Genomic DNA, 12,236 nt, shown 5'->3' on the forward strand with positions numbered 1-12,236 from the left:
TCTTGCAGTGGGTTCATGGAGAAGTGTTGAGTGGGCGGATAGTTTTGATTTTCTCTCCATCTCGCTCAGCCAATAATGTAGAGGGAAGTGTTGTGCACATCTCAGCTGGCAGACATTTAAAAGGGAGACAGTCCGGCGCTGCAGCAATTTCTATTAAACCCTCCTGGCTCCTGATCCTCTGTCTATGGAGAGGTTAGTCTCCCACCCATCCACAGACCCTCGAGTGTTCAGTCCACAGCAGTAGGTGCCCATCACATCGGGAGGATCACATCATCACACTTGGTGCAGTGGAGGCTCGCACAGGTGAGTGGATTTGGACTGTCTGTGATCATAACATCCACTTACATTTGAACTTTATTTGGTTTATGACTCATAGAAATGATCAAACTGCATGTTTGTTTGTTTTCCACTGGTGTGGACACGCAGATGGTTTATTAAACATATAAGAAAGTTTATATGCCAGACATTTGGTGAAAAATTGGCTCAATGCAAAAACAGTCCAATTCACAAAGATCAGCGCTAAGACATGCAATTACAGTGAAATGATTAGTGTCTTCAGAGAGTTGCTGCTAACTGAAGGACATTTGTAAGGGATACTCAAACTCATTAATTGTTGGGATGCAGTGACCGGTTGCAATGACAGTTATAGTGTTTAGTATACAGTGTATGAGACATATTACTACTTAAGTTCTGAAGACAAAAAGGTGCGTCCGCCATAATATTATCTTTGCCCTTAATGTGCCAAATGTCCAAAAAAAAAGTAAGACTGCAAGATCAGATCCCACGCATGACTGATTTGGGTTCTGCAGAGAGTTCAAAAAGGTGAGCAGTAAATACACCGATTGGCATTCTGGAGTCAAGTTAGCCACGGAGGTGCTGCAACGCCAAGATTAATGCCAACGCTTCTTTCTCATTCAAGTGTGCTATTGATATACTTCCTTAAACTTAAAATAAGTTTAAAGACAATTTTTCACCAAATGTCTGGCTAAATCTGGTGCCATTCCTTTGCGTAATGTATGTATAATCTTAAAAAATGTGGGAACATGCATTATATTTCTCACTCATATTTTATGAGTGATGTAATTTAATTAGACAGTTGTTTTTTATTCTCCAGTCTCGTTTTGCGTTTAACAAAAAAAAAGCAAGCTGCGTCTGTGCGTCTTTACGCAGCGTAAAAGCTCTGACAGCTGTGCGTAAAAGCGTGAAGCTCATAGAAATGATAAAACTGCATGTTTGTTATCCACTGGTGTGCACGTGTGGACACGTAGATGGTTTATTATAAACATAAGAAAGTGTATATGCTGTATATGCTTTTCCTTTGGCTAAATCTGGTGCCATTCCTTTGCGTAATGTATGTATAAATCTTAAAAAAGTGGGAACATACATTATATTTCTCACTCAAATTTTTTGAATGATGTAATTTAATCAGACATATACGTTGTTTTTTATTCTTCAGTCTCATTTGCATGCGTTTAACAAAGAAAGCTCGCACAGGTGAGTGGATTTGGACTGTTTATGGCTCATAGAAATGATAAAACTGCATGTTTGTTATGTTATTGTAGATGGTTTATTAAAACATAATAAAGTTTACATGCTTTTGCTTTTGGCTAAATCTGGTGCCATCCCTTTGCGTAATGTATGCATAATCTTAAAAAAAAAGTGGGAACATACATTATATTTCTCACTCAGAATTTAGAATTAGAATTAGAATGATGTAATTTAATTAGACAGTTGTTTTTATTCTTCAGTCTCGTTTTGCAAGCTGCGTCTGTGCGTCTTTACGCAGCGTAACAGGCTCTGACAGCTGTGCGTAAAAGCGTCCAGAGTTGAAACGTAGATGATGAATTGTTTTTCTTCTTCTCCCCAAAGGATGGCCAACTCAACTTGTATCTTGTGCAGTATGGTTCTCATCATGGTGCTGCTGCTCTCCTCCTATCCAGTGGAGTCCAAAAGAAACCGAGGTTCACAAGGCGCCATCCCTCATCCGGACAAAAACAACCCCAACCAATCGGAGCAGCAACCTCCTCAGCAGCCTGGCTCCGGGTCCCGGCAGAGACAAGGCTCGTCCTCGTCCTCGTCCTCTCCGGCCGACGAGGTGCTGGAGTCCAGCCAGGAAGCGCTGCATGTGACGGAGCGTCAGTATCTGAAGCGGGACTGGTGCAAGACGCAGCCGCTGAAGCAGACCATCCACGAGGAGGGCTGCGTCAGCCGCACCATCATCAACCGCTTCTGCTACGGACAGTGCAACTCCTTCTACATCCCGAGACACATCCGCAGAGAGGAGGGCGCCTTCCAGTCCTGCTCCTTCTGCAAGCCCAAACGATTCACCACCATGACTTTTACTCTGAACTGTCCGGACCAGCAGCCACCCACCAAGAAGAAACGCATCCAGCGCGTCAAACAGTGCCGCTGTATATCCATAGACCTGGACTAAACACATGGATGTTGTGCGTAAATGGTAAATGGACTTGCATTTATATAGCAGCTTTTCTAGTCTTCCGACCACTCAAAGCTCTTTTACACTACATGTCAGTATTCACACACACATTCATACACTGATGGCAGAGGCTGTTAAGGTGCCAACTTTTTGCACACAAGCAGAATAGGTCCTCTTTAAAGTGTTACTTGGTGACATCACCACGTTACGGAAGAAAAGGCAGGACTTAAAGCAAGGCGTGAAGTGCAGACCTTTTACATGCACAAAAAACTATATAACACACTAAAAAAGGGAGAAAAAAGCACACAAGCAGAATAGATCCTCTTTAAATTGGGGAACAAGACAGATTAAAAACATTTTACACAGAAGGGCAGCGATATCCCTATCCTACATATCCCGGATCCTACATTTTCCAAAATGCAACTCAATATCATCTATTGTTAAATCCTGTCTGATTTGTAAATGCCTGTCTTTCAAACTCCATATCTCAAATTTGTAACACAGGCTTATTGTTAAAAAGTTTCAAGAATCTGAGATAAATGGTAAATGGACTTGCATTTATATAGCAAAGCTCTTTACACTACATGTCAGCATTTACCTATTCACACGCACATTCATACACTGATGGCAGAGGCTGCTAAGGTGCCAACTTTGTCCATCAGGATCTAATCTAAATATTCATTCACACACCGATGGCTATGCCTTCGAGAGCAATTTGGGGTTAAAGGTCCCATATTATAAAAAAGTGTTTAAAAGTTTTTTATTATAAAGCCAGCTTAAGTCCTATATAAATACTGTGAAAGTATCGAAACACTCAATCCACAGGGAAATACACACAGCCCATATTCAGAAATCCTGCATTTGAAACAAGCTGTCAGGATTTCTGTCCATTTGTGATGTCACAAATATACAATATTTAGACCCTTTACACAGATCTAAACATTCAAAATGTGTCCCAGTTTATTTCCTGGTTGCAGTGTATGTGAATGTCATCAGCTGACAGGAAGTACACATGGACCCAAGCTGTTGCCTAGCAACGCAATTCTGTTGCAATTTCGTCGCAATTCTGTCGAAATGTGCTAAAACGGAGCGTTTCAGACAGAGAGTAAATACAGGTATATTCAGGCAGACAGTACGAGGAAAATAAAGTTTTTTTTTTTAACATTACAGCATGTAAACATGTTCTAGTAGAAACACAAAATACAAGTATGAACCTGAAAATGAGCACGAAATGGGACCTTTAAGTGTCTTGCTAAAGGACATGTGACCCGGAGCAGCCGATCCGGGGATCGAACCACCGACCTTCCGATTGGTGGACAACCTGTTCTACTCTCTGAGCCACATTGAGCCCCATTTTTCTTATTGGAGCGGATTGTTTGTAGAAAAAAAAAGACATACAGCCAAGAACACGTGCCTGTCTGTCTCCATCTAAGGAGGAAGGCTTCTTCTTCTTACATGTAGGATTATCTTCTTGCACAACGTGTGAACAAATATGGACATGCAACAATTTATAAGGCGACGTTGAACTGCAATGAACATTTTACTCCTCACCAGTTTGCCAAGTTTGAAAATCACTGCACGAGAGGACTGCATTAACCCGGTTTATTTAATACATCCAAACGCTTATTGGGGACAGGAAAAACAACCCTGTCATCATTTTTTTTTTTTTGTGCATACATGCTTGTTTAACTGGATGTTTCCACTGTGTGGAATTGTGGATGGATGACTTTTGGAGATATTTGTAAATGGAAAAAAAAAAAATTGATTTTATTTCTATATTTCAAGAATCTTTCTGTGAATTTCGAAGTCCATCAGTTCATTTTTTTTTTTTTTTTGTAAGTTTGGTGCCTACTCAGTTTGTAGAGACAATAGGCTTCTTTGTTACAGCGGTGGTTTATACAGTATTGAGATTAAATAGTTGTAAAAATGTAACCGGTTTGTTTATCACCTTGATTAAATTATCCATGAAAACATCAAATAAATTGGAATATGTTGGGATTTTGTTGCATATCATCTGTTAATTTACACCTGATGTAGATTAGAAAGGTGTTTTAAACAAGATGTTAAATGATGCCCTCATCATGTGCTGCCCTCCTCCTACAAGGAACACTCAGACCTTGGAATAAACGTCATCGTAAAAGTAGTCAGTTTTATGAGAAAAGATGAGGTTACCTGCTCCAATTATCCCTTGAAATGATCTCATTAAACTTCACTATATTTTGTCCCATGGTTTGCCAGTCTACCGCAGGACTGAGAAGAGGAGCACGCGGTGTTCATGTGCAAATTATGAGGTTTTTTTTTGCCTAAATGCCACCAATCCAAAGTTTAATAAATAAAATTGCAAAATGCTGGAGATTTTTTAATTAGAAAAGGTATTCTTCTTCTGAAGATTACCCTTATAATATATGCTCTAAAACATAGAATTATTTTGGTGTTTGAATAAAAAATTCTAATGACCTGGAAGTGCCCCAGATGTAAAACTACAGTCAAAAATTAAATGTTTTTATCAGAAAGAATTGGTGATTTACCTATCCTTGTTTGGTGAACATGAAGGCACCACGCAATGCAATTTGAATGTAGTTTTTGATCCGACTGTAAATATGTAAAACAAGGTCCTAAATTTCCATTGTGGCACAGAGTGACTGTTGGTATTTAAGTGTTACAACAAACTTCTTCAAACGAAGTTCAAGTGACACATGACAAATTGCTCATGTTAACACTGCTAATCACTTTACTTTGGGAGTCTTCCAGGAACAACTTTTAATGTCTTAAAATCTGAGGCTTGATTGAATGATTTAATTCTGACTCACAGCTGAATTATGAATCATCAAATCCTCTTTGATGACTCAGGTTTCTTACATAAATATCACATTTCCTCGGTGCACCGCCGTGCTTCTAAAAGCCAGCCTAATTGGAGGTGTTGACAGGAGAAAATTCAGACGTATTGCTCCAGTTTGTTCGGCATCCAGTAGTTTATTCTTGAAATTTAAAACAATTCCATAAAATTACAGAGCACCTATACGAGAGCTACTGAAGGTTACACCGACCGACATACACACGGTAGAGGCTACAGCAGGTCCTGGGTCAGTATCAGCTCTTTTTTTTTTTTGCTTTTCAAACCCTCAGAAGTAAACCAGCAGTTTATGAAAGATTTTTTTTAACAAAATAAAATGGCACACGTGAAAGACTTTGGAGGGTAAATAAAAAAAAAAGGAATTCAAGGTGCAGTTTTAAGGATACTCTGATAATGGAAGTCTGTCTGAGGTATAACAACTCACATGGCTTCAGGTGATATGCTTAAAATGGTCTCAATACCTAAAATACAACCCTCATCTCTCCAAAGCTAAAAGTATCATCTCTAAGCGAATTACTCAAATTCCACATATCATCACTCTTAATCATCGGGCACAACATACACGTAATATCCATGTGAAAATATATCTCTCATCAGGCAGCTTCTCAGTCAGTTACAACTCATACAAATACAGCCTCAAAGGGAACAAAGCTGATGCTTTTTGGCAGAAAATAAATCTTTCCTTTACATAAATAGACATTTCTTGAATGTTACAGGAGCGTGGTTACATCTTACATTTGCCAAAATAAAACATACTCTTTCTTAGAAAAACAAAAAAATCTAATAAAGGGATTTCATCATGAAGCAATACAATTCATAAATCTTCTAACAAGGAACCCTTGCATAGGAAAAGAGGTGCAAAGAAATGCGTCTGAAAAATGCACACACTTAAAGCATAACAGGGGAGTGTGGCTTATAGCGAGCTACGACATACAGCTATACAAGCAGTAAAGTGCTTAAAAGGACACAATGTGATGAGGGATTGCATAATGTAGATTTAATATTTTGGGTGCAAAACTTGTTGTGTTCTTCCGATGTTTTTAAGTACATGTTTGTGTGCGTGAGGGGGGCAGAGTCTCGCTGCCAGCTCCTGCTCTTTTCTGGCCGTCGCCCAGGAGAGGTCTGGTGCAGTGCTACACAATACAGTGAAACCGCCACGCACACATGCACGTGAAACCCCGGCGCTGATCATTCATCATCCTCCTCAACGCTGCTCGGTCCCTGCCGATTCTACCACATGACATATTTACAAGGCTTTTAATGAGCCGTGGTGAATGAAAAGCTATTCGCTACAGCAAAGAACACTAGCAACTGCTTTTTTTTTTTTACCGCTTCCAGAGAGAGAGAGAGAGATCTGTTTTGTCAACAAGGATTTTCGTCTTCCTGCAGCCGTATCTGTTCACATAACAGCAACTTAACACTTTGCAGGAGCGTTATCACTCTGCTGTCTTAACATCTACGGTTCAGAAAGAAATCTCAGCTCTTGTGAGTCCAGAAGGAACCTCTTGGATGTGTCAGCTGTTGTGAATCCCACTGACCCCTTGAGACCTTTCACAAGCTGGGCACTCAGAGGTCGCACCGCGCCGGATGAATGAGATCAACCTTTGGCCTTTGAGACTCTCGTCACTTCGGCCGTGTCAGCCGTGCATCCTCGCTACAGGCCCCGGCTTCTATCTGTACGGCAGACAGGAAAAAGGCTCGACATGAGGGTGGAGGAGGGCAGGGTGTTAGTAGAGGGCAGAGATATACGGCAGTGGGAGTAGTTAGTAGGAGTCCGGTGAGGTTTTATTGTGAGTCTGTTTGGGGCACAGACGGAAGCCCGCTGTTGTTGAGGCAGGTGGGAAACGCAGGAGAGATGAGGCCTGCGCACTTTCTGATCTGCTCCAACCGCTCCTTTTGTTTGCGTCGTTCACTCAGCTGGAAGACACACCGGCTTCCTTCTGCCGCAGCCTCTCTTTCTGTTGGCAAGAACCGCAAAAACAAACAAACTGTAGTGTATCAATTTCACACAATAAAAGAGCAGCTTTTAGGAAATTCATAGATCAGTTCTTACCAGGCTGTTGGCGTTGATCTTCTTGGTTTCAACTCTCTTCTCCGCCGTGATCTTCTTGATGTTTTCTTGAGCTTCCTTCAACCTGCGGGGGAGAAAAAAATCCACTTGAAAACTTGAAGCACAAACTGAAAGCTTTGGAACTAAACTTGTGAAAACAATATAGAGTCAGAAGCGTCTCGTCACTGTGTCCTCGTGAAGTTTGTCTGTAAGGGGCAAGACATTTTAGTGTCTCCCTGCGGCGCCCTGTGTCATGTTGAGTTTCACACACACTGATCCTCTCAGGAGTTTGCGGTCAGTGAAAGCCCTCTAAGTGAGAAGCAGTAGAGAATGACAGTGGGTTGATGAGATAATGAGGCAGCCTTTAAAAAACACTTGGCTTTTTATGAGTGCCCAAACAGTTAATTGTACATAAGCACAATCAGCTGTGAGTAATGTGAGACACGATTACCTAGTAAACAATTAAGAGAGAGCACATGGATCTGCGGCGGGGCCGACAAAGCTCTTCAATCTCACAGAGAGAGTTCGGATCGCAATAGCTGGAGGACATGAAATGTAACATTCATGATATGACGACGTCTTCAGTGTGAAGAGCCGTGAAGGCACCGCATGATACCTGAAGCTACAACCCCCAAATGACCACGCGGAAACGAACAGCTTCACTCCTGTGCAGTCCTCCTGCCCTTTGGGCTGCATGTCCAGCATCATTACAGTGTTTATCAGTTGTCCCATAACGCTCGCTAGTAAAGCCAGGCGGCCGCCAGGAGGGTCTGCTGCTGTCCTTCGGTGGAATTCCCCCCCCCCGCCCCAACATGACGCCTCAGGTCAGAGGAAACATCATAAATTCAGGTCCCAGTGCTTCAGACAGAGGGCCGAGGCCTCAGTTACTCCCGTTTGCCTCCTCTTTGAAGGCCTCCCCTCTCTGCTTTAATTTTTCTGCATCTGCATATCACCCTTGTACAATTAGTGCTAATTTGACATGAGGTCGTTAAGCACCTATCCGAAGGTGATGGAGACAAGAAGTCTGACCCGAGGATGAGTTGGTTCAGCCTCCGTTTGGTAGCTAAGGTTGTGTTCTGCAGAGGGGTACATCTACTGAAACAAGATATTTTACATCAGGATTTAAAGAGGATATCAGTCAGCTCTTTATGACCGTCACTTTGAGGGGAACTTCAGCAACTTAGCACTGCATGCTATTAAAGAGGACCTATCATGCTTATTTTCAGAAGCATACTTGTATTTTGGGTTTCGACTAGAACATATTTACATGCTTTAATATTCAAAAAATGCTTTACTTTTCTCATACCGGCTGTGCTGCAGCACCTCTTTTCACCCTCTGTCTGAAACGCTGTTTGAGCTCCTGCCCTCCTCCCAGTCTGCTCTGATTGGTCAGCTGGCCCACTCTGTTATGATTGGTCAACCGAACCAAACTGTTCGGACTCCAGTCTAGCTCCGCTCTAACTAGACTTGTTTGTGGGCGTGCCAAACCAGCCGCTAAGCAGATATTATTCAAATGTGTTCCTTGGTGACATCACCACGTTACGGAAAAAAAGGCAGGACTTCAAGCAAGGCGTGAAGTGCAGACCTTTTACATGCACAAAAAAACTATATAACACACTAAAAAAAGAGAGAAAAAAGCACACAAGCAGAATAGGTCCTCTTTAAATTGGGGGACAAGACAGATAAAAAAAAAAAAGGTGACATTTTTTTCACAGAAGAGGCAGCGATATCCCGACTTTTAGTCCCTAGGATCGGTTAAGCTCCAAAAATACTGGATCCTACATTTCCCATAATGCAACTCAATAACATCTTTCATTAAACCCTGTCTGATTTGTAAATGCCTGTGTCTTTCAAACTCCATATCTCAAATTTGTAACACAGGCTTATTGTTAAAAAGTTTCAAGAATCTGAGAGAATACTGATGACTTTTTTTTTTCCAGAAAGCTCCCAGAAAACTGTTTTCACAAGTTGAGCAGCCCTCCTCCTGATAAGTGTACTAATCGTCATGTGTCTTTGACAGAGAAACCCCACCAGAATCCAACCCACCTCTCCTTGGAGACGTTCTTGCTTTGTCGTATCCACGTGTTCTTGAAGTCGTTGCAAAACTCGTACCAAAGCATGAAAACGAAACTCGGCGCCACCTCTTTCTCCCCGGACTTTGGCTTCACCCCAAAGTAGTTCACCGTGTCCTGGAAACTGTATCGGAAAAAAAACAGAGCAGAGGCACAAATAGTGTTGTCTTATCACACATAAACACACTTATAAATAATCTCAGACAAATAATAAAACGTGTTCCAGTGAACTAAGCACAAGGAAGCTAAGGTGTGTGTGTGTGTGTGTGTGTATGCCCGAGAAACACAGACGAAAGGAGGGTAAAAAGAGTCCGATACAGACACGGCACACGGGGGGGAAAATGATGGATGTAGAGTGAGGCGGGGAGGCGAGAAACAGAGCTGGAAGGAGAGTGTCCACCCTGCTGGGCCACGGGGGAGAGCCAGTAGCGGCGGCTCCATTATCGCATTGACCTCCACGGCCTGCTGGGGAAGACTGCCAGAGGAGACGGAGACAGCCAAGAACAGGCTGCTCCTCCTCCAGGAACACACACTCACACTACTGTGGAACTCACACACGCAGCATTTTATCTGGCAGACAATCAAAGATGTGAATATGATATGATATATGCACGTGTGAGCTCACACAGACAGGTGTGCACACACAAAAAAACGCATCAGATCTATGTGAATAAATAGATTTCTGTTCACTGCAGCACCGTTACAGGCCAGCTCCTCCGCCTAATTCAATTGTAACCAAATCTGAACTCTTTGCGAGGCTCCCAGCAGCACACACAAGGCAGGAAAAGCAGTCCGCTGCTTCAGATTCCCTCCCTAACCCAAACATGAAAGACATTTTCTAGCCGTGGCTGTCAAAGCGTTGATAAAAGGGGGGCTATGATTCAAGGGATGCTCCCTGTCCCATTGACACCCAGATAGGCTTTGACCTCCAGATGCTAGGTGGCTTTTCGCGACGCTAATCGAAGACACGTTCGGCGAAATGGTGCAATATGCTGCCCAGACGGCCGGCTAAAAGCTGAGAAAAAATAGGGGGGCTTCTGCGTGAGCCTGCTTCCCATTTCCAAGTGATGCGTCATTTTTGCTCCAAAAGAGAAGGAGAGCGCTGTAGATCATCCGGTACAAAAGAAATCAGAGGCTCTGGGATGTTTAGATTGACCAAACTGTTCCAGGTAGCTTTGTTGCCTGGTCTGGTCTCTTCTCCATCAGCTCCTCTGTTGACCCCTGGGTCATCATGTCAAAGCGCGCACAAATCAAGCTTTTCCTTTCACCCCCACCGAGCATGTGCAACAAGCAGATACACAAAAAAAGCTTCATTCAAAACAGATGCACTCACACACGCGAGCACACCTACGAAACATAAACAAAATCAAGCGGACCTTTGTTCGTTTGCGAGCGCAGAACAATTACACATGCACACACACTTCTGTAATGCTATGATGCCATTGCCGTGAGAGGGTTTAGTGCAGCACCCATAGCCGGCATTCCTCACTGACAGCTATAAAAAAAAAAAAAAAAGGCCCATTACAAAACCATGAGCAGCCGTGAGAATCTGGGAAATATTTGGTCAGGCAACCCTGCATTCCTTTGTTTCCCCAGTAAAACGATTACAGGAGTAAACTCCATGTTGTTGGCTGATTCAGCAGAGGCACTAAGCCTGCTTTGCGCCATCGTCGTCATGCAACACCCGAGTAGAATAACTTACGAGCTAAGAATCTATGAAGTCGTGACTGCATGGTGACTGTGGAGGAGGCGGTTGGGCCAAATGAAATTGAGCATGATGTGGGAGAAGGAAACTTAATGAGACGGAACCGAGGACAGAACCAGAAAACCTCAGTGAACCCAAACATGGAGCAGACAAATTAGAACTGCATGTTGAGGGAAAAGGCATCGGCGCTCGCCGCAGATGGGCCAAGTTACTTTTTTTTTTAATTACAAAAAAGGTCTCATTAGAATGACATCTCAATTAATTACAATTAAGCTCAATGTGTGTACAGTGTGTCCCAAAGAGCTTACTCACTGGTAGGGCTGGGCGATAGTTTAATATTAGCTCTAATTGCTATCTGTTGTCTAAATGGACATCCTGAACAAACTGTGTTAAAAATGACCAAAATTAGCTTTTAAAGATGTGTGATAGTTTCTGCATTAGGTCACTACACTAACATCTAACTATGTCACATGTGATTTTGCATACATTTGTCATATACATTTGTTATGTATCAATATTGGAGCAAGTCTACAGTCACACTAGCAGCTCTGTGAGGTCACAGCAGTGCTTCCAGCTAACGCTAACATGGCAACATGCTCACAATGACAATGCTAACATGCTGACATTTGACAGTTATAATATTTACCATATTCACGTTTTAGCTTAGCATCCCGAGCATGTCAAATTAGCAAGTTAGCACTAAACACAAACTACAGCTAATATGACGCCACTGGGCTAACTCTGGGTCTGAGAAGTGAAGCCAATGAGGAAGTGCCTGAAACGTGCATTCTTTCTAACAGCCAGCAGGGGGCGACTCCTCTGGTTGCAAAAAGAAGTCTGATTGTATAGAAGTCTATGAGAAAATGACCCTACTTCTCACTTGATTTATTACCTCAGTAAACATTGTAAACATGAGTTAATGGTCTCAATCGCTAGTTTCAAGTGTTCATCAATACAGCATGATGTTCATTTAGTAAATTATGGTCCCATTTAGAGTCAAATTATATATATACACGATACTAGTGCAAATATGATACCAGAGTTTCGATACCAATATTTAATATACTTACTTTGAGGAATATAAAAATGTTTTTCTACAAACTGTTTTTTAATTAAAA

General features: G+C 42.2%; 2 protein-coding genes across 2 annotated transcripts in view; one reads left to right on the top strand and one right to left on the bottom strand.

Annotated features, from left to right (window-relative positions):
• The first annotated feature begins 22 nt into the window (after positions 1 to 22).
• On the top strand, positions 23 to 2,583 carry grem1b (gremlin 1b). Its single transcript, XM_037796390.1, has 2 exons — positions 23 to 303; positions 1,870 to 2,583. The coding sequence occupies exon 2, from the start codon at positions 1,871 to 1,873 to the stop codon at positions 2,432 to 2,434; it is 564 nt and encodes a 187-aa protein (XP_037652318.1). The 5' UTR covers positions 23 to 303; position 1,870; the 3' UTR covers positions 2,435 to 2,583.
• Positions 2,584 to 5,390: 2,807 nt separating this feature from the next.
• The window catches only part of LOC119474362 (formin-like), a 44,819-nt gene continuing 37,973 nt past the window's right edge, over positions 5,391 to 12,236 (bottom strand). The window contains 3 exon segments of the mRNA XM_037746361.1: positions 5,391 to 7,249; positions 7,345 to 7,426; positions 9,388 to 9,537. Coding sequence (XP_037602289.1) covers positions 7,205 to 7,249; positions 7,345 to 7,426; positions 9,388 to 9,537 — 277 coding nt within the window. The 3' untranslated portion in view covers positions 5,391 to 7,204.

Source organism: Sebastes umbrosus, chromosome 16 (assembly GCF_015220745.1).
Source record: "Sebastes umbrosus isolate fSebUmb1 chromosome 16, fSebUmb1.pri, whole genome shotgun sequence".
Taxonomy (NCBI): Eukaryota; Metazoa; Chordata; class Actinopteri; order Perciformes; family Sebastidae; genus Sebastes; species Sebastes umbrosus.